The sequence below is a fragment of the Hippopotamus amphibius genome, chromosome 12 (assembly GCF_030028045.1).
Source record: "Hippopotamus amphibius kiboko isolate mHipAmp2 chromosome 12, mHipAmp2.hap2, whole genome shotgun sequence".
Taxonomy (NCBI): domain Eukaryota; kingdom Metazoa; phylum Chordata; class Mammalia; order Artiodactyla; family Hippopotamidae; genus Hippopotamus; species Hippopotamus amphibius.
This window is the reverse complement of record NC_080197.1, coordinates 68,082,390-68,105,105: the sequence shown is the minus strand read 5'-3', so window position 1 is coordinate 68,105,105 and position 22,716 is coordinate 68,082,390. Positions and strand designations below refer to the sequence as shown.

The 22,716-nt window shown below is 37.2% G+C and overlaps 1 protein-coding gene across 5 annotated transcripts in view; it reads right to left on the bottom strand.

Moving 5' to 3' along the window:
• Positions 1-1,278: 1,278 nt before the first annotated feature.
• RERG (RAS like estrogen regulated growth inhibitor) overlaps positions 1,279-22,716 on the bottom strand; it is a 120,127-nt gene continuing 98,689 nt past the window's right edge. For 2 of the 5 annotated variants that reach the window (XM_057702782.1, XM_057702783.1), the window contains exons 3-6: positions 22,180-22,236; positions 16,827-16,886; positions 13,672-13,745; positions 11,481-12,135 (exon numbers count right to left, since the gene is read on the bottom strand). In XM_057702782.1, coding sequence (XP_057558765.1) covers positions 11,728-12,135; positions 13,672-13,745; positions 16,827-16,886; positions 22,180-22,236 — 599 coding nt within the window. In that variant the 3' untranslated portion in view covers positions 11,481-11,727. Of the gene's footprint in view, positions 10,344-11,480; positions 12,136-13,671; positions 13,746-16,826; positions 16,887-22,179; positions 22,237-22,716 lie in introns of those variants that run through there. The other 3 variants (XM_057702784.1, XM_057702785.1, XM_057702787.1) reach the window with 2 other exon arrangements.

Sequence of the window (22,716 nt, the reverse complement as noted above, 5' to 3'; positions counted from 1 at the left end):
TTTTTTTTTTTGTAATGGGGTTTGTGGAGAAATAATTTCAGATGGGACCCTGGAGTGTGTCTGGGTTGACTGACCCTCTTGTGTGCACTGAGCAGGTGGAGGGAGCAAGTATGCATACTCCTTGCCCAAGTGAAGAGCCTGAAACCCTTGGGGAATCAGGGGATTATGAAGGAAAGGTGACAGAGGAAAGCAGCCTCATAATGAGAATCCAAAAGTATACAAGAACATGTCAGAGTGTGCCGCTCTGCACGGACCGGTCCAGGGGACCAAGTGGGAGGGAGGTACAGATCTGTCTGGCAAACAGGGCAAGTCTTTCGGGGAAAACCTAATTTCTCAATAAGTCAGCTCAAAGAGTCAGCTGACGGAAGGGGAGAGTGAGCCTTAAAATTTTAAGAAAATAATCTTGGCAGAGGGCCCTAGGGCAAAAGGCCTGTTTGGACATACACAATTTCTAAATTAAATCAGTAACCAATTGTCTCCCCCACTCTGTCTATCCTGCCCTGCATTGGTGTCACAAAAACAAGCAAGGGTGGGTGCCCCCTCAAAAGAGGAGACCATTCAGATACACACCTGGCCACGTCCCTGTGGGGAACTTGAGTGCCTCTTAGCTTTGGCGGGCCAGTGCAAACTCCTGGCCTGGATCTGACTCGCAGGGAGGGACTGGGTCCCCCAGAGACAGACATCATCCTGAGCCATATGAGGTCACCACGGAACCACAGGTTAGGGCCCACTCAGACTCTGTAGCCACGAAGGCCATAGAGGCACACAATCACCCTGGAATGAGGACAAACCAGGGCGGTCACTCACACACACATTCAGACCAGAGTTTAACACAGTGCCTCCCCACCTCTGGGAAGGTCCCTAACTGGTGGGTGCCTCCCCACTCTGGGAAAGTCCCTTACTGGTGGTCTTCTTACTGAAGACAGTAGGAGGTGATCAAGTTCCTCTTCCATCTGGAGACGGGACCTGACTGTGTTCAGTGCCCTGGGGCCTTACCTGATCCCGTGGCCATTCCTGGTAAGTTGGTCCGTCCCTCCAATGAGTCTGGTCAGGGTCCGGCCATCTGGAGAGTCAGAGCACCAGTCCGAAAGAGAACCCAGAATATCATCAGGTGGCACACCTCCTCGTTCATCTCGGAGCTCCTTCACTCCAACTCGGCCAAGCCACCAGTCCGGCAGCTCAAGGGGCTGGCATGGTTGGAATTTTGCTGGGGCCTCCAGAAATGTTGCAGAAATTGGTCCATTGAGAAACCAAGCACCACACTCGGAAGGTTGGAGAACTCAGGTTTATTAAGCCAGTGGCCCCCGATGAGCTAATGCTCCAAAGTTCTGGGCCCCCAGCTCAGGGTGAACTTTACTTTTATAGGGGTCAGTACACTTGTTTACAGTTAGCATGGGTAGATTGGTTACTTGGTTTACAGGGCATGGAAGTTTCCAAACAGAAACTTACAAGAGCAGGTGCAGAACATTCCATTTTTAGCAAAACATCTTAAAGTTACATTGGATTGCTAGGTCATCCTGTTTTTCTGTTTTTCTCGGTGCAGTAAGCATATTTCACAAAAGCAAAAGAAGCATGGAGTTATTTTTAGCTGAATGCAAGTTTCTAACTTTCCTCTTCATCATGAGTTAATAATTTTATATTGACTGTATGTTGCAATGATCATATATTGGATACGTCGGGTTAAATTAAATATATTAAACTGAATTTCATGTGTTTCTTTTTATGTTAAATGAAACCTTTTTAATTTAAATAATTTAAATTTAGACAATAGTAATCTAATAAATTTAAAACAGAAAATTGTAACCTCCATATATGCCTTACATTATACTTCATTGCATGGGACTACTTTAAAGGGACAGCACATCTTACAAAGGGACCCTTCTGAAGAGCAGAGGACTCACCATTAATGATGGAAAGCCTTAATGATGATATTCTTTGAAGATGAGATGAAAGCATTATTTCCTAAAGTAGTATAGTTCACAGAACACTAGTCCCATGAGGTGAATCCCCATAACCAAGTGAGTTTAGGCAACACTTAATCATCCACAACATTCGTTAGCATAATATTAATGTTCAAATGAATGAATGCTTTTCTAATATTAACATACTGTTTTCCCATCATTTGAAACATAGTTCTCTCCTTTTTTAAAATGATAACTGGTAGCAGTCTATAGGCTTGAGAAAGTTGTTATTGTGGGAAATGCTGTTGGATTAGATGATCACCAAGTTCCTTTTGTCTTCCCTATGTTTATATAAACTGTACTTGTTCCTGTGTATGCATGCTTCTTTTCTAAAAAATCCTTCTGCTATTTTGCATGAAATATTTCCTTTCACTTTCCTAGGCTATTTGAAATATCACCAGTCAGATATGTTTGAATATCTATTTGATATTTGAAATATCACCAGTTAGACATCCTCTGGAAAAATTCCTGATTTGCCCCATTCCCCAAAGAAAGTATATATAGTGAAGGGTTCAAGGGACAAGGGGACACCAAAATGTGTGGGAAAGATGAGAGGATGCTGAAAATATATTTATCTTTTTTGAAACGTGATGTTTAATGAATTTCTCACCAAGAAAGTGCCATGTTATGGATTAACAGGCTGCCACGGACAAGCTGGTGAACCTAAATATGACTTATAACTTTGTTTTCCAGGGAAATTGCATTCAGCATCCCCAAAAGCCAATTTACAAGCAAATGTTAAGAACATAAATTGTAGTTAAACACTTCCAGTATATAGATTGTCTCAGAAGCTCAGGGAACAGAAAGTAATCAATATCCTGTATTTCTTTCAATGCCTTACCTTCTTTTTCTCAATAAGCCCTTTGCTTCCCATAACAGGAAGAAGATGAAGAGGACGATAGAACAAAAATTTTTATGACGATGTTTATAGGATCTCATAAATCATAAAGGAGCATCCAAAAGGTATCAACAAGCACTTCTCTAGATTACTGAACAGTGAGGTTTTATTCTTAAAAATATTCCTTCATAGAATAAACCAAATTATTTTCTTCTCTCATAAAACAGCTAAAGATTAGACAGACACATGTACATACACACACTCCCAAACTCCATAAGCCCAGGCACTTACTCGCATTTCCTAAGGAAAAATAAAAAGTCTCTGTATCCACAAGAGAACAGAATGACATTAACTTGCAGTGGGTCTCTAGTGACTAGAGGTACTTCAGGCCAGGGAGCCTGAAATGATTTAGGAGCATGAAGAATTTAAATGAAACTATTCTTTTAAAATAAAATATTGATACTTTATTAAGAATGGAAAAGATGCCAATTAGAAACCTCTTGTGAGATGCTGAACATTTGTTTTAAATAGACTTTGGGATGGCTTTCTTTGATGTGCTCCTTGCTGTGTTCCTTTGTGTGATTCCTTGCTGAATTCCCAACTGAAAAATATACTTTTTTTTTCTGCTCAGCATTTTTGAGATATAAGTCACATACAATAAAGAAGCCAATTTTAAGTTTACAAATTGACAAACTTTGGAAAATGTTTGTAGTCATATAACTACCATAGCAATCACAGCATAAAATAGTTCTGTCATCCGAGAAATGTTCACTTGAGACCCTCTGTGGTCTATTCCCACGTGTTACAATTAATATAGTTAAAAATATGATAAAGTTTAAAACTCCCATCTTGCTCTTGTTTGCTATTTAGCCTATCCGTTATTTACTCCTTTATTTCCTCTTTTTTTCTGCCTTTTGAATTATTTCCTGATTCCATTTTAAACTTTATTTTTTAATTAATTTTTATTGGAGTATAGTTGCTTTATAATGTTGTGTTAGTTTCTACTGTACAGCAAAGTGAATCAGCTATATGTATACACATATCCCCTCTTTTTTGGATTTCCTTCCCATTTAAGTCACCACAGAGCATTAAGTAGAGTTCCCTCTGCTATACAGTAGGTTCTCATTAGTTATTTATTTTACACACAGTATCAACAGTATATATATGCCAATCCCAATCTCTCAATTCATCCTACCCCCCCACCATGATTCCATTTTATAAGCAGATTGACTTATTAGCTATATATTTCTGTTTTTGTTCTTGTTTTTGTTTTAGTTTTTAATGGTTGTTCTAAGATTTACAATATACTCATTCAACTAATCAACGCCTATCTTCAAATAATGTAATTCCATTTTATCATCCTTTGTTCCACTGTACACATGTGTTTCCATCTACTACCCCCTACTCTTGGCTGCTTTTAAAATGTTCTCTTTTAGATTGTTTTTCAGGAATTTGATTTTGATGTTCCTTGGTGCTGTTTCCTCTGCTTTTTATTACTTGGTGTCTACTGAGTTTCTTGGCTCTGTAAGCTTATAATTTGAGAGTTTTAGCTGTTATTTGTTCAAATAGTTTCTTCTATCCCACCATCCCTTTCCTTTATTTCTGGGAATCTAATTATATGTATGTTTGGTTGTTTGATTTTGTTTCAGATGTCACTGATTCTTTGTTTATTATTGTCTTTTTTCCTCTCTTTGCTTCATTTTGGATTGTTTCTAGTACTATGTCATTAAGTTCACTGGTAATTTTTTTAGGATCTCATGTGATGTTAATCCTACTCAGTGTTTTATTATTTCAGGTATTGTATTTTCCATCTCTAGAAGTTACAATTAGGCCTTGTTTATATCTTTCGTTTCAGTCCTCATAATGTTCATGTCTCTCTCTATCTTCTTAAGCATATGTAGCATATTTATAATAGCTGTCTTAAGTTCCTTGCTTGTTAATGCTATCATCTGGCATTTCTTGGTCTGTCTCTATGGACTGATTTTTCTCCTGTTTATGGGTCATATTTTCCCATTTCCTAGCATTCATGGTAATTTTTGACTAGATGCCAGACATTGCAATTTTTATCTTGCTGGGTTTTTGTACACTTTTGTGTAGTGTGTTGGGTATTTTTCTAGCACAAATCAGGTTACCTGGACTCAGTTTGAAAAAATTTAGACTTGCCTTTTTTTTAAATTAATTAATTAGTTAATTTATTTTATTGGCTGTGTTAGGTCTTTTTTGCTGTGTGCAGGCTTTCTTTTAGTTGCGGTGAGTGGGGGCTACTCTTCGCTGTGGTGCGTGGGCTCCTCATTGCCGTGGCTTCTCTTGCTGTGGAGCATGGGCTCTAGGCATGTGGGCTTCAGTAGTTGCAGCACATGGGCTCAATAGTTGTGGCTCACCCGCTCTAAAACGCAGGCTCAATGGTTGTGGCGCACCGGCTTAGTTGCTCCGCAGCATGTGAGATCTTCCTGGAGCAGGAATCAAACCCATGTCCCCTGCATTGGCAGGCAGATTCTTAACCACTGCGCTACCTAGGAAGCCCCAGACTTGCTTTTAAGCATTGTTAGAGCAGCCTGGTCTAGGGTTAATTTAGACTCACACGTAATACAATGTCCTTTTGATGTCCTGTGTATTACCTGATGCCCTGTGTATTACAAGGTCTTTCCACTCTGGCCAGTGGGAATACAAACTATTCTCAACCCTATGTATGCTCCTCCCAATTTTTGGCCTATGGCTTTTCAGTGCTTTTTCCTCCAACCTTGAGTAATGCAAAGATACATACTCAGCCAAAGACTGAAAGGAACCCTTCTGAAGACTTCTTGAACTTTCTGTAAACCTCCCTTTTCCAGGCCTTCTTTCCCATGGCTTCTTATCAACTTGGCCTCCCCAAACTCTGATTTTTGTCTCTTTAACTCAAGACTGCCAGGCTCTGTTTTGGCATGTATTGCTTCCTGGAACCTGCCATTTGGCAGTAAGCTGGCACAACTGTAGGGTTTACCTCATTCTTTCCCTTCTCTCAGGGATTACAGTGTTGTATTACTTGCCGCTCAATGTCTGAAAACCATCATTTCATATATTTCATCTGATCGTTTCTAGTTGTTTAGTATGTAGAGGTAAATCTGGCTCCTGTTATTCCATCATGGCCAGATGAATGATACAATTTTAACACTGAAAATAAGAGTCTGTCCCTACTGAAGCAAAGTGAACCTTGCTTCATTGCCATTCATGAAAATGAAGCTCAGTTTCCAAACAACTAGTAGTATTAACTTGTTTAGAAGTGGTGTCAGCAGGATGACTGAATAAGATGTCCCTTGCATGTATCCTCCTCTCAACAAAAATAATTTGACATTTATTCATGGACAAAAAGTGCCTTCATGGGAGCTTTGGGATCCAGGTTGGAGATTGTGAAACTGCAGTGAAGTCCAAGAAGTCCATTTTAAGAAGGCAGGTTCACAACCATGTGGCTGACTTGCCAACTGTGGTCCTGGCTACAGACATAGAAACAGTTCTATACCCGTGAGAACTCAGCTGCAGCCCCTTTGGTTTTGGGTCTGTTATCAGAACCAGATGCTGAGGTACCCTGGAGGAGTTACGCCCACCTGTGCATTGGATAATAGAAGTAGCTCATGAACTCGCTTCAGCCCGCCTTGGCCTTAGTCCAAGAGCCCCTGAGGGTAAGCCTGATAAACTTGGTCAGAATGTAGGGCCTTGTAACTGGGCTCTAGTCCATCCCAGCCACAGTCTATAAACAATCTTGTTGGCACTGGGACCCTGCCAGAGACACTCCCATCTGCACTGCTGGAGATCCTGAAAGGGCCTTACACTAGGCATGTGAGGACTTAAGCATCCATCAACAGATGAGTGAACAAAGAAAATGAGATACACACACACACACACACACACACACACACACACACACTTGAATATTATTCCACCAGAAAAAAAAAAGAAATCCTGCCATTTACAACAACATGGACAGACCTTGAGGGCATTAGGCTAAGTGAAATAAGTCAGAGAAAGACAAGTACTATGTGATTTCACTTACATGCAGAATACAAAAAAAACCCAAACTCATAGAAACAGAGAGTCGAATGGTGGTTGCCAAGGGTGGGAAGCAGGGCAAATCAGGAGAAGTTGGTCAATGTATACAAAGTTCCAGTTATAAGATGAATAAGTTCTGGGGATCTAATATTCAGCACGGTGACTACAGTTGAAAATAAAGTTTTCTATATTTGAAAGTTGCTAAGAGAGTAAAACTTAAGTAGTCTCACCACAAAAAAGAAAAGGCAACCATGCGAGGTGATGAACATGTTAACAGACCTTATTGTGGTAATCATTTGGCAATACACACATGTATCAAATCATCATATCATACCCCTTAAACCCGCACAATGTTATGTCAATTATATCTCAGTAAGGCTTGGGAAAGAATAGACACTGGGTTCTAGGCACAAACAGGAAATCTTCCTTCTGATTCCATTTTTAGACCAAACAGTTATACAGTCCCAGAGTACAGTAATGCTCAAATCAAAATGTTTATTCTTTATTTTGATCACCGCAGGAAGTATCATTATTCCAGTGACAAAGAAGCAAGTTTACCACTCTTACTACATCATAATGCAGGGTGGACATAAAGTTTATGTGAAAGTAAAAGAGTAAATCTTCTCTGAAAAAAAACATGTAATTATAATATATTATCGGGCTCAAATTTTAACATACCACAGTTCTAGAGCATGAACAAACAGATCAATGAGACAGAACAAACAGTCCCAAAATAGAGCCGTATATGTGGGAATACGGAATTTGCCAAATGTAGCATGTCAAACCTATGGAGAAAAAATACTTGTCATTTTTTTTTTCTCAGACTATCCCAATAAGTTATTAGCTCAGGACAACTGAATTCAACTTTACTCTGATTAAATTTGACCAAATGAACTGACTACTTTCTTACCCTCAAAGTGGGCATAGGTTGTTTTAATAAGAAAGCTTGGTTGGTACCATACTTAGAATGTGAGATGTTGTGTTTATCTATGTATATGTATGTATTACACATATTACTTAAAAGAAAGGTCCTGACTAATGGGTCCCTCCTCTCAGTGCTGTGAGGCATATGAGTACAAACACAGTATAGAGCAAAAAAGTCTTTTGACTCTTGAAAGAAATGCAATTACAAAAAAGCAAATGTTGGTGGCGGTAGTGTGGTGATAACAACCTATCATTATTGTTCAAGAACACACAGGTTTCCATTATTAAAATACTGTGTAAAAACCCAACTTGTTTATAATCTTCATTGTGGAGAAGCCTGAGGCATGAAAGGAATAACTAATTTATATTTGTGCAATCTCATGTTCTTCTGTAATTACCAGTTGGGACTTTTGCCAGTGGTTCCATGTTTTAACAGGTCTGGATTTGTATGCACGTGTCTAAGAAGACGCTGGGGGCTGGTGACTGTGAATTTCACTTCCTTGGTGTTTGACTTAAGAACATCCAGGTATCACACTCGGCCTCCTTAGGAGCGGGCAGTTCATGGGCACTGGCTGAGCTTCCTCCCCAAGTGCAGTACGAGAGAATGAAAGAGACTGTGTTTCTAGAATTGGACATTTTAAAAATAATTTTACTCTGCTTTCATTTCCCCTACCCTTGTCTAAAGGGACATTGCTGACAATGAATCATGGCTAAGATACCTACTTGGTCCTTTAATACATAATTACCTAAACTTGTAGTTTTGTGAATTTTTGACATTTTTTATTACTTCCAAATCCCTCATCCTATTTCTTTCTCTTAATCCTTTCTCTCTGCTTCTCTTCTCTTTTCTTCCTGAAGAATCACACATGTGGCTCTCTAAACTCTTTCATTACTAACTTACCATCACCTATCATGTCTCCACATTTTGGTTCCATGCTATTCCTTTTGCCTAGATATTTTCATCATCTTTCTTTCCTGGATAACTTGTATGTATAGTTGACTTTTGCACAACATAGGTTTGAACGGCCTGGGTCCACTTCTCTGTGGGTTTTTTTTCAACAAATATGTTGGAAAGATTTTTGGAGACTTGTGACACTATGAAAAAACTTGCAGACAAAAAACACTTGGCCAAGAAATATTGAAATAATTAAGAAAATGGTATGTCATGAATGATAAAACATGTAAATACTAGTCTATCCTTACATAGGCATAAGGTGAATGACATTTATTTATTTACTTATTTTTACTTTTTTTAGTGACATTTAATATAAAATTAACAATGTGTTAGTTTTCTTACCATCTTACAACTTCGTTTTCAAAGAATTACATTACAGTGCAGTATACCGCTCTCTTGTAATTGAAGAAACTACGTGTCAGCCTATTGTCATGGGTAAGTGTTTTTTTAAAAAAATGTAAATGTTTCCAATACTGTATCATGAACATGACTGCAGTACTGTATGCCATGCAAATTTTATAATGATTCATTCATTAGTGTATAGGCTAGGCTATCGTGAAGCAATTATTTTGATTACACCAGGCTACCATAAAGCAATCATATTGCTGCTTCTTTGTTATCAATGCATAAAATAAATACAAATTTCTTTTTCACATGATCCTTCCATTTTTGATATCTAGTGTTAGTGATAAGTATAACATCTACAGTGTTTTGTATCATTTAAGAAAATATTGCTGTAGGTACTGACAGATGATTCCTCTTGTAAACCAATGACATAAACGTATGGTATTGATAATACAGTACAGTATTATAAACATATTTTCTCTTCCTTATGATTTTCTTAATAACATTTACTTTTCTCTAGCTTACTTTATGTAAGAATACAGTATATAATGCATACAACATACAAAATATGTGTCAGTCAACTGTTTATGTTATTGGTGAGGCTTCCAGCCAACAATAGGCTGTTAGTAGTTAAGTTTTGGAGGGGGTCAAAAGTTACAGACAGATTTTTAACTGTGTGGAACATTGGTGTCCATAACCATCCCCGCCCCCTCCCACCCCATTGTTCAAGGGTCAACTGTATTCTTCAATGTTTAGCTCAGAAACCATCAAATGGACTAACATGTCAAGTTACATGTCCAGTTTATCTGTAAATATTTGTTCATGAACAAACGAAAGCATAAATGAAACAAGTCTTCCCTAAACTTTCTCCTTCCTGTGTCTTCATGCCCACAGCTCAAGAATAAGAACCATATTTCAGTCTACTAATATACCATAGTGGATCATAGTACGGACTCTACAGTCTGACTTTGCCTCACTGGGTTCAAATCCTGGCTCTATGCACTAAATAGCTGTGCAAATTTGTTTTCCCTTCTGACTCAGTATCTTCATCCTTACAACTGTGATCATAATACCATCTCTTGCACAGGGGTATTGTGAGAATGAGAGAATACATAAAGTGCCTAAAATAGCACCTAAGCACTCTAAAAGCATAGCTGTTATTGTGTTCAAGTCTTTCCAATTACCCAACGCACCTCCACAGGACCTTCACAAGAGCAGGGCTGTTCAGGTGCTTATTCTTTATATCACATTCACAGATTCATCAGCTCTGCAATCCAACAGTCTCCTGAAGTCTCTCCTAAAATTACAAACTTTTCATGTCATAACAAGAAAGACTGCCCGAATGTTACAGAATGTGAAAATTATGCTTTTTATTATATTCACATAAAATAGTCAGTTACACCGAGTTGTCCAAATGCATTGGTGAATTAAAGCCTCCAACTCTTACAAATTTTTATACATATATCTATGCATTTATAAATACACACATATGTAAAAGATATATATTTTCTTCTAAAATAAAGTGCCCAAATCTTGATATATGGGGGCATAATAGGGAAAAAAGAATCATAAAGCTTTATCAGTTATAGACTGTACTTTCACAATATAAGAATCTGTTTTATATACATTTATTCAGGTATAGTGAATTCGAATCACTCATTCTTTTCTGAATTCTCCTAAGTGAATTAATTTATCCAAAATATTAGAAGCCATGTAGCCAACTTAACGAATCAGAGGCTAATTGTTCTTACTATGCCTGGCACAGAGCCTGGGCTCCCCAAGGAAAGGTAGTTAAGCTTCATTCTTAATTTTCCTGTTTTTTTGAATGTTGTCTTTCTACTAAGATAAACAGAGAGAGAAATGAACCAGACACCTCCAATTCAAAATCCTATATTAGCATTCAATAAAGTCAGGGTTTGGTGAAAAGATTCCTTTTCTCTTTACATCACCCTGGGCTTGGTGGGAAGTGGTTTGGCATAATTTGAATTGAGGGATCCTGCTGCCTCTGTTATAATTAAATCTTGTTGGAACCACAGCAGAAGAATTAGGATCGATAGATCAAGGAGAGAACCAACTCACATTGAAATGAAACTCTCTATGACAATGGAAGACTTTGTGAGAGCATGTTTTGAATTTAAGACCAAAACAAGGGTTAAAGAAAAACTAGATGCTTTAAGATAATTCAGAAAATCTTCACTTCAAGTAGAAGCTAAGGCTCTATTCCCCGGTCCAACATCTCAGGTACTCTTCCTGTATTTTCACTGTATTTTCTATTATCTTAGTCTTTTAGGATGATCATTTGTAGATTTTGACAAGGCATGGAATTTAAAAATGACTTTGAAAAGACTTCCACCTATGGAAGCAAGGTGAAGATGGCTAAAAATAGCTTAATGTGAACCCAGACATTTCCAAATCTGGTGATTACATGTTCACACTGCGATAGAGCATATTTTATTCAAGCAGGCAAAAGAGAGATTGTCAGCACTGAAACTGCATTAAAACACTCTGTAACTTCCCAACATATGGGAGGCTGGGACCAGTGGGAAGCCCGGATATTTCCCAGAGTCAGAACAAAGAATGGAGTATTTTCTATTTTGCAGGGAGAAAAAGGGGTAAAGGACAAGAAAGTGTTTCCAATTACCCAACCCACCTGAGCAGGGCCTTCCCCAGAACAGAGCTGCCTAACTGCTGATTTTGGTGAGCATCTTGTTAATGGCTTGTTTGACGTGTGTGGTGGAACTGCGTCGCCTTGTCTTGCCCTGGACCATTCTCCGGCGGCGTACCTCTCGACACAGCTCGTAGAAAATCTCGGTGATGTTTCCTTCCCCGGTACAGGCAGAACACTCATAAAAAGCACATGCCAACTCTGTGGCCAGCTTCTCCCCTTCTTCTGTACTAACCTGTCTGGAGTGGTCCAAGTCAGCTTTGTTTCCGACCAAGATGAGAGTCACATTCTTGGGCTTTTTGATCTCATCCAGGATGTTCTTAAGCGGCAGCACTTCCTCAAAACTTCCTCGGTCAGTAATGTCATAGACCAGCACAAAGCCTTCCCCCCATCGCATGTGTCCTTCCCTCTGAATAGTGTCTTCCTGTTGGCAAGGAAAAAACGACAGTCGGGAGACCTGGAAGTAATTGCAATGTATAGTTGCTGCAAATGCTAACAGTGATCCCTTACTGACCATCCCTTATATTCAGTGTCCTTAAAATCTCTTGGTAGTCTGCCTGAACAAACTGACCTTCTCAATCAGTTTGGAATAGAAGCATTACTTAGGGAACTAAACATTTTCTAACTGCATGGAAACTTTCTGCTTCAAATTTTTTCTTGCCACATCATTAAATCTGTAATCCCAAGAACTGTAAAGAAATTATCCTCTTAGTTAAGCACACTGCCTCTGAGACTTTTCATCACAATTAAAGAATTGGCAAATAGGTAACGGGCACGTAGACCTTATCCCATCCTTTGAGATCAGAATTAGAGGCACAGTTTAGTGAAGTTGTTTTGATTTTGTTTCGTTTTTTTTGTTTTTTGCTATTCTCTCTCTTCAGATTAGAGACAATTAGCCACCAGGGCAGAAAACCAGTGAAAAATTGTGTAAGGCATCAAACTCAAAGCCAGAGGATTTTGGCTTCTTTTTCTATCTCAACAAATATTATGCAGTCCTAATAATGACAGAAACTCATTTGCAGTGATTCTTAAAGGGAGTGATCCCTCCTTCCTAAGAAGGTAGCATGTGTGATTTGGAAATGCATTGCCTTTATAAAAGGCTCAAATGACTTCAGCAGTCGTGTATTTCCCGGCTGTCTCTCTTTAGAATCAGTGCTGGAAGGTGAGAGCATATATATGAAGCAGGTAGTGATGAGAAGGAAAACTGTGTAATTAGCTGCAAGAATATTTCTTAGATTAAATACTTTAATTCAAGTCTTCTTGAGAGCTTAAGTAACTGCAAAGTACCATGAAACCCTTCTGCTTCCTAATTCTCATCCTTAGTGATCATGCCTTTTCTTGGGAATCAAACCTACCTCTGAACCTGCTTATAATTTCAGAACTGAGCTGCTGCAAAACAAATTTATATTAGTTTCCTTTTAAAATGTTACTACTCTTCAAATTTTCAATCAGATGTGGTGAGGTTTGGAAAGAATATTACAGAAGAGATTCCTAAAATATTCTGAAAAAAGATTCTGAGGTCATGTAAGTTTAGAATATAATATATAGTAAATTTCATAAAGATTCACCTTTTACATAAGCATATTAAAGGCTTTCAGAAATTCTCCAGGAAAGATATCTGTTTAACTTTATCATAGCATTCCAAAACACATTTAACCATGAAAACCTAATACTATCTTACAATCTCCCCAAAATATAGGTGGGCAATTCTATTCTAGATGATATTATGTGAGTGTTATGGTATTTTCAAAACCCCCTTGGAGTACTGGGTAATTTACATAAGGATGCATATACAAGCTCTTGCAAATAAGTTAATACTGTATATAAAATAACTAGATAATTAAATTAAAAAGTCTTTTGGCATCAGTTAATTATAGGAGAGTATCTTAATTTTGTTCCTATTATGCATGTCTCATTTTTATTTGATCCAGAAAATATTTTGGCTGTATTGCTTATTCACCTGGCCAGCAGTATCTAGTATCTCCATGGTGACAACTTCATCATCAATGGTTGCTTGGTGTCGGTAGGTTGATTCTGCGGGAATGAGCAAAAAAGAAGGTAAAATGGTAAATGAGTGCATGATTTAGTTTGACCCTTCAAATTACAGATTAGCCACAGGAGTATGTTTTTATAGCATAAGGGAATGTGCATCCTAGGAAGTCTTTGCCTCCTATTTTATCCTCCTACGAGGCCAGCTTCCTGATGCTCTCTTCCTTCTAAAATGAGGCCTCCACATCCTAAAATGGGAAAGTGATTCCCACAAGTGCATTCTACCTTGATATTCCTAAACATCCAGCTTCTGGAATCATGTTAATTCCTGTTCCTGACAACATGGCATACAGATGGGAGCTGCTCATTTTTGCCCAGACCTCAACCCTAGGAATGTAATAAACATCAGAGGGAGGTGGATGGCTACCCATGTGAAATATGTGCAAAGCTATAAGGAACCCTTGGGGCAGTAGAAGGTGGTTGGACCCCAGTGATTGGGGGTTGGTGAGGAACAGTTAAGCAAAGTAGAGGAGGGCTGGGCAACATGGAGGGGAGATGGGACAAAGCAAGTTCATGTTGTCTCTTCAAGTAGAAAAACAGCAGCAGCTCAATACCAGCTGGAGGCTGATAGGATCATATCAGAGTAGTCCCCAAGCTCTGCTGGGGTCAGGAGAAGTTAGCAGGGGCAAGAGCACTAAGTGATTCCAAGTGTGCTCCTGACATGAAGTGGAAACCAGAAATTAAAATGGTGTTGCTCTATTTGAAAACTAGAACAACTGACATAAAGCACTCAATAAAGGATTGACTGAGTTGATGAAGTTCAGGTTGAAGAACTCTCCCAGAAAGCAAATAATATGAAGAAGGAAAATGTGAAAGTAAAATATAAGAGATATGGATAATAGAAATAGATATATTATTTTCTACTATAAAATGAGCCTCAAAGAGAGAATAAAATACATAAAAGGGTGGAGAATAGTTGAGGCTGTAGTGACTGAGAATTCCCCAGGATGAGAGACATTGAACAACTTCATATCAAAAGAACTAACAGCATAGAAAGTGTAGACAACAAGATCCTACTGTACAGCACAGGGAACTATATTCAATATCCTGTGATAAACCATAATGGAAAAGAACATGAAAAGGAATGTATGTATGTATAACTGAATCACTTCGCTGGACAGCAGAAATTAACACAACATTGTAAATCAACTATACTTCAATAAAATAAATTTTAAAAAAGGACTAACAGGACACACAAGGAAAAAATCCCATATCTCAACCTGTTACAACAAAATGTAAGGATATCAATGACAAAGAGGAAAAATTTAAAGGATCTAGAGAAAAAAGCATGTGACTCAGATTGGCACTGGACTTCTCATCAGCAAAACTGAATTCAAGATCCTAATGGAGTCAAGCAAAGCTACAAAACTATACCAAAAGCAATCCAGAATTATTATTCTAGATAATCCAGTATGTCAGGGTGGAGGTGGGGGAAGAGACCAGAGGTGGATTTGAGTGAGCTAATGCACTTGTCTTACTCCAAATGACGACATGATAAAAAGGAAATGGAGAAAAAAGTGCACAAATTATTCAACTCAACTATTAGAAGAGGAAAACAGAATAAACCCAAGAAGATAGGAGGAAAGAAGTAAAAGAGAAAACAGTAGAAAAAATTAGATAAGGTTAATAAAACCAAAGCATGGTACTTGAAAAATTAAAAAAAAAAAAGGGGGGTGGAGGAAAGGTAAAAATCTGGCAATACTAATAAATTAAGAGAGAAGGTGTGATTAAACAAAATTTAGCATAAAAGGGGGAAATAATTACAGATTCTGGTGAAATATTTATAAAAATAAAATAATATTATGAACTGTATACCAAACAAATTTCAAAGCCTGATAAATTCTGCGAGAAAAAAAATGCAAAGATTGGTGCAATGAGAAATAGAACACTTAACTAGATCAATAGCTGGTAAAAAAATTTAAATACTAACTGTAGATTTCTCCTTATCATAAAAAAAAACTACACCCAATGGGCTTTATAGGGGATTTCTATTGAACATTAAACAAGCTGTTCTAGGGAAAAAAAAAAACTATCGCTACCCAACACACAAACTCCAACAAGAAGTATTGGAAAAGTAATAACAAGAGAAAAAAGAAAAAAATTGCAGCCTCAGTTCATTCTTGAATATAGATTCAAAAATTCTAAATAAAATATTACCCAATTGAATGCAACAGTGTGAAAAGAAAAGTACATCTAGTACAGTTTATTTCAGGAATGCAAAGTATTTATAACTATCCTGCAACTAACACATTAAAGGACTAAAGAAAAAAATCATATGATTACCACCATAGGTGAATTATAGCATAATAAAATGTATATAAATTTAAAATATATGCAAATATCGAAAAATACTTTTTTCAAAAAATATGCAGTAGCTAGCACATACTGCTTACCGTTTGAACACTAATTGTTCCAAATGCCTTACTTAACGTTACCTCATTTATTCCTTACAAATATTTCATGTAGTATGTGTAACTATCAGATTCATTTTTGTGAAGAAACTGAGGCACAGCAACCTTTAATAAGTTGCCGAAGTTCACAGAGGTGTTAAGTGGTAAATGAATGGTACAGTTGAGATTGGAACACAGAAGACAGTCTTTAGGAATTTAGGCTTTGAACCACTGTGCTAAGTATCAACCATATTAAATTATGTACCTATGGGAAAGAGGGGGGCAATGGTGTCAGAGTAGGGGATGCAGGAAAAATAAAGTGGAATAGTATAAAGACTTCACATACACATGACATGGTGCCAGGAATAGAGCAGCATGATTAACTTAGGTATTAACTCAATTAACTCAATTATTTGCACCTAAAGTATCCAAATTACTAACCAGTCAGCCAACTAAATAAACCTAGAAATTTCCTTCCAACAGGGTAACCAGTAAACCAGTGCTTTTATTTTTTTCCCTATCTATATCATGTTTCTAACTTTCATTTCTTCAGCTCATCAACTATTTTAGTTCTTTTTGACCACAGTTTTATATTAACTTTGCTATAAATCTACTCTACTCAAAATACAAACCACAGAAAGGAAGCTTAACTAAGTAGCATAACCTAGACTTATACCTGCCATCAGCCACGTGTAATGATCATTGACACAGGCATAGTACATTGCAGACACATTTTCTGAAAAATAAAATTTTAAAATGAGGTTATGTTTGTTTTGTTTTTTTAGACTCCACATGTAAGTGATAACATACAGTATTTGTCTTTGTCTGTCTGACTTATTTCACTCAGTGTAGTACCCTCCAGGTCCATCAATGTTGTGGCAAATGGCAAGATTTAATTCTTTTTTATGGCTGAGTAATATTCCATTATGTGTGTATGTGTGTGTGAGTGTGTGTGTGTGTATCTCACATCTTCTTTACCCAAACATCTGTCAATGGATATTTAGGTTTCTTCTATATTCTGGCTATTGTAAATAAATGTATGGCACAGGGAATATAATCAATAGTTGATAATAACTTCATACAGTATGTAATCTATAAAAAATCAAATTACTATGTTGTACACCTGAAACTAATATAATATTGTAAATCACTATTCATCAACTTTAAAAAATGAAAATGGGATTATATTCAATATATTTTAACAAGTGTATTTTACATTACTGCCATTCTCCTATAATCCTTACATGGTATCTACAATGGTTCTTAATTCTAGATCATTCCATCCCCCCACTCTTTTAGGTTAAATGGGAGATTATTGTTTTGCATAATCAAATGCTCTAAAATACCATTTACAGCAACTATTCATCTAGAAGTGTTCTCTCAATTATTTGCTTTTCATCTTCAGTGCTCCAGCCTGAAGAAGAGAGGCCCAGAGGGCAGCACACAGGCTAGGATCCATGCCCTTTTTGTTTCTCCTCCACTGTTCTGCAGTGACCTTTGTACTCCCTTCCCTTTTAAAGGACTGGCATTGGCCCTGGAGCCTGGAAAACAGAGTTCTGGGCTCTAATCCATCTCTTTGCACCAAAAGTTGTCTGACAGACGGGGACATTTTTCTCAGTTGCCTCCGTGATAAATAGGATATGTGTTTCAACCACAGAAGGCCACAGTAGGGGGGAAATAAAATATAATGGAAATGGTATGAAGTTGTGTGATTCTTTGGCTGTTTGTTAATTGAAATGAAAACGATGAAAGGCAGGAAATGAGGGAATGTTGGCCACAGGCAGAGCAGCGGGTGGCAGCAGTGATTTCATCTAAGCTGAGTACTGCTTTCATGCCATTTAAAGCATTTTTTCCTTAAGCCCCTTCTCTCCTTACGAACCCATGTCTACACGTAAAACAGTGGAAATATTGCTTACAGAGGCAAAACATCATACATCCATGTGCTAGCTCTTCTGAAGATATTCTAAAAAAATGTACTAAGTACTTTTGGAATGAAACCCTACTATTCATTCTAAAACATAAGAAAAAAATATGTGTGTGTTTGGAGAATGGAAACACTTTTCTTTTGGTTCATACTAACAGAAAATGATAATTTTGAGTCTTTTTCTTGAAGAGTAGGGGGATGATTGTTTAAGAGATACTTTGAAATGAAGCAAATATTGTATACTGGAAGGTCAATATTAGTTTCAAGATGGAATTAGGCATAGTAAATATATATATTAAGTACATAGCTGAAGTTCACTGTATATGAGAGAGATATGATTTATAACCTGAAATTCAGTACCATTTTATAAACAGAAGTATGTTTTATATACTAAGGGAAATTGATACTCAGAGGGATGTTTTGTATGATTAATCCTTTTACTAATTTAGCTTTTATGCAAATTTCAACATATTAATATGGATATTTGGCTAGTATAGTAACAACAACAGTTAGTAATGTTGATTTATGCTAGAGTGGGAATTGTACTAACTGGAGTTCTATTGCTGGTCTAACCACAAACTAGCCATGTAGCCTTGGATACATTTACTTTGTTGGACTTGTTTCCTTATTTGCCAAATGATGATCTCAAAGTTCCTTGCTGTGCCGATATTAAATAGTTCTGTGAGTTGGCTAAGCGCTTCTGCTTTCGTATCCAGTTGAGAGCAGTTGTTCTGGGTATGTCTCTATCTTAGTATGAGCCTTTTTCAAGCAGAGGGAACAGTAATGCAGGCAGGAAGAACCAACCTCAAAATCAAAGCACCAGTGGGTCCAATATGTCTCACACGTCCTACCCTCACTCTGGTTTGAGCATTTACTAACCAAGTAGAGACACTGTAGTCCATTCAAACACAGAGGAGGGTGCCTCCTATGTAGTAGTACTCTCTCTCTCTCTCTCTCTCTCTCCAACCGCCCCCAACACATACAGGGGTGAGCACAGACACACATACACACAACTGTATATGATCTAAGCCTTTGTCTGTATTCTCTACCATGATCAGCATTTTCTGAAGGTAATATGACTCTCGGAGGTAGGGATTCAGTTCTTTTTTTGGAATCTATTCAGAGTAGGGAAGCTGTTCTGCACCCAGAACACTGCTGCCACCGCCATCAATCAGGGGGTTTTCCTGGTGAGTTGGTCCAACTCCCAAATCCTATAGGCTTCAGTAGCGGTTTTCAAGTAAATTCACAGACCAGCTTTTGCCTCTGACAAAGATTTCACTGGTCCACGGAGAGATGAGAAAAATTTAAGGAAAACTAAAATTGTCCCATGTAAAGGATTAAGCTTTTTTCCTAGATTATATCTTTCAAAACGCTTGGATGCTAACAATATTTCCTTCTTTTATGAAATCTAAGTGCCACCAGAATGCGAGTTTAATTTTCCCTCACCCTCTGAGAGTCCATCCCTAATTAGAATTCCTATGATAGTTCCTCTCCTTAAAATATAAAATCTAAAAGTTTGGGAATCACTTGCTATTATACAAGCAAGCATTTTCTTTATAGAATTATCTCAGAGGAATAGATATTCCAATGTCATTAATATGTTGAATGGTGTTCATATTCTTCAGCTTCTCATAGAGCAATAATTCTGTTACAGGTTGAAAAATGGCCCCATGTTTTTGAGGAAGGCTCTGCATTCAGAATTCAAAATTGCTTTCTGCAAATATGCCACTTTGCTTTCTAAGGTAGCTTTCCCTTTGGATAATGGTTTTGAAACTCAATAATAGTATGAAGTTACGCCCAGGAAATGTTTGGCTGATCTTGAATCAAATGGATTGGAAACCCCTGTAGGCTAGAACATTAGTGACTTCTAGTACACGAGACTACATACATTACACACACACATGCACGTGCACGCACACACACACACACATGCATCCAGTTTCCAGGGTAACTGAATGAAAGCTTCACCTGGGAATGAGTCATCTATCTGACATTCCTGAAGTCGGATGAGCCCTCTTGTTGCCTAGCAACTGCAATCCTTTTGGAGCAGCATGGTACAAGGTCACTCAATAAAAAGTTTCACTATTCTTAGTGAAGGAAGCCCACGTTACAAATAACTGATGTAGGAGATTTCTATTAATAGAATTTTATGAGATTATCTTTTAGAAGCTTCATCTTTTGATGAAGTATACTGGTACAACTAACAAAAATTAGTATTTTCCTATTAAACTCCTGTAAATCATTAAGATTCTCGGGGACTATAATCTTTGTAAATCTTATGTAAGTAATAAAAATATAAGAGGAGATAAGCATTTACTCAGGTGGGGCAAACAATAGATAATGAATGATTTTTTTCAAACCAAGTGCATTTTTAGATCCAAACATATCATTTTAAGATTAGATTATGGCTATACTAAAAACATGTAAAAATTATTGATGTTGAAAAATGTTTTATTTAAAAGCAAAACCAGAGAAGATTAATGAATGTAGAGACATGCTATTCTCTTAGATTAAAAGAATGAATATCATAAAGCTGTGAATCTTCTCAGAGTAATTTATAGTTTTAATGCAATTCCAACCAAAATTATGTCATGTTATGATAAAGATTTAAAAATTGACCTGGAAGAATAAACTAGAGATAGTAGCCAAGATAATTTTGTAAACAAGTAAAGAAGGAAGTCTTTCTCTACTGGGTATCAACGTGTTCTAAGGAAAGTACAATTATGAAAAGAGTGTGGTACTGGATGTGAAAAGCAACTCTAGAACTGCATCCTTGTGTACAAGATTCCATGTATTAAAAAAAGGCAGCATCAAAAGTAGTGGAGAAAGGTGGGGATTATTTAATAAATAATAGGAGGACAGTTGGTCAACTATTTGGAAAAGATGTTGGATCTTCACCTTGTACTTCTCACTAAAATAAATTCTATAAATTAAAAAGTTAAATATTAGGTAAAATATGAGATCACTCTCTTTCCCTTTCCCTGTTCAGTTTCACTTCGTAGTGCTTATCACTATTTGACGTGTATTTATTTCTTTATTGATTCTGCTCTCTTCACCAGACTGTAAGTTCAACCAAAGCCCACGCTTTCTCCTTCTGCTTATTGATTTAAACTCAGCACCTAGAATCATCTGACACATAGGGAGCATTTAACACACATTTGTCAGATGAATGAGTGAAAACAATGAAAGGAAGCACAAGGGGAAAGAAAGCTCCCTTTTAAATGGAATGTGTGTAACCTTGGAGGGGTAAACACAAAAACAAAAAACAAACCAGGAGTCATCTTGGCCCATTTCATCATTCTGAGTAAGGCCAGCTCAGTCTGGGACACCTTGCCTGGTAATGAAATGATGTATATCTTTCTCTCTTCCTCTGCATTTCAAAGACGTTGATCTTTACAAAACCAACGGAGGTCCCAGAGCATAACAAACAAAAACTCAAAGGCTTAACTCAGAGTCAAATCTTAGCTTAATTTGGAACCCATGGATTTTCAGTGCTATTTTGAAGATGAGAACTAAACAGATAACTAATAAGGACTATGCTTGGGACTATGAAAAATACATGTGGTGAATACTTCATCCATCAATATTATTGCTACTTTCAAGATCCACAGGTATCAACTTTTGCCTCTTCTTTTTTATTTTTTAAGTAGGCTTAAATCAGATTCATGGGAGAGAAGAGGGAGAGAAACATAGTTTATTTACACATTTTCTCAAAATGAGCATTCACAAGTTTTATATTATAGTTATACTCTCCTCCCCATACCATTCCCTCCCACACCTAACAGCCACCTTCGCGGCATCCTCTTTCTCCTGTAACATAGAATGATGCTACATTTCCTGATGGAAGAGCATCAAGTTGTACCCATTTCCTTCTTGTCCCCGTTCTGACCTGATTTCTTCATCTCTGTACTAAACTCCCACAGAGTTCTAAGCACAGATGGCATGCAACACACATCCATCTTCTTACAGGGCTTCTTTGCATGATTTGATAAAGCACTTCCCAAACAGCTGCAAGATGCTTAAAAATGTTACAACAGATAATGACATTCTCTCTTTTGGGTCAAAACTTTGATTGGAAAGGAGGATGAAACAAAATTTGACCTACCGAGGGTGGGATCATATTCCCAGATGAATCGTTTGGTCAGAAATCTCACTACAAGAGCTGTGGAAAAAAGAACAACATTTCAAATCAAATTTGTTACTTTTCTTCTATTTCTCACCCATGTCAGGAAAGAGAAATAACCCATATAACTATATGCTTTATATTTCTGTGTCACATAAACCCAATCTATCTATTTATGCTTATTTAAATATTTTAAAAATTTCATATTGTGACGTAAACATTGCGTCATGTTTTCATGGTTTGTTGTGCATTAATGAACAGCTTAGATTTTGTCGTTTAGTCACAGAGTTAAAAACATCGCAATGTGAAAATGCGCAAATATACAATTTGTAGCAAAACAATGAATGCCATAGAGCATTACAATATGGGTGTGCCAAGTTTGAATAATGATCGTGATTGATAAAGACCAGTTAAAATGTGATGCTTTTTAGCGTAATGAAAAGATATTTGTATTATAAAAAATATTCAAAATTAAGGGTTTTATTAGCGAGTCCTTAAGGTTCATCAAAAGCAAAGCTG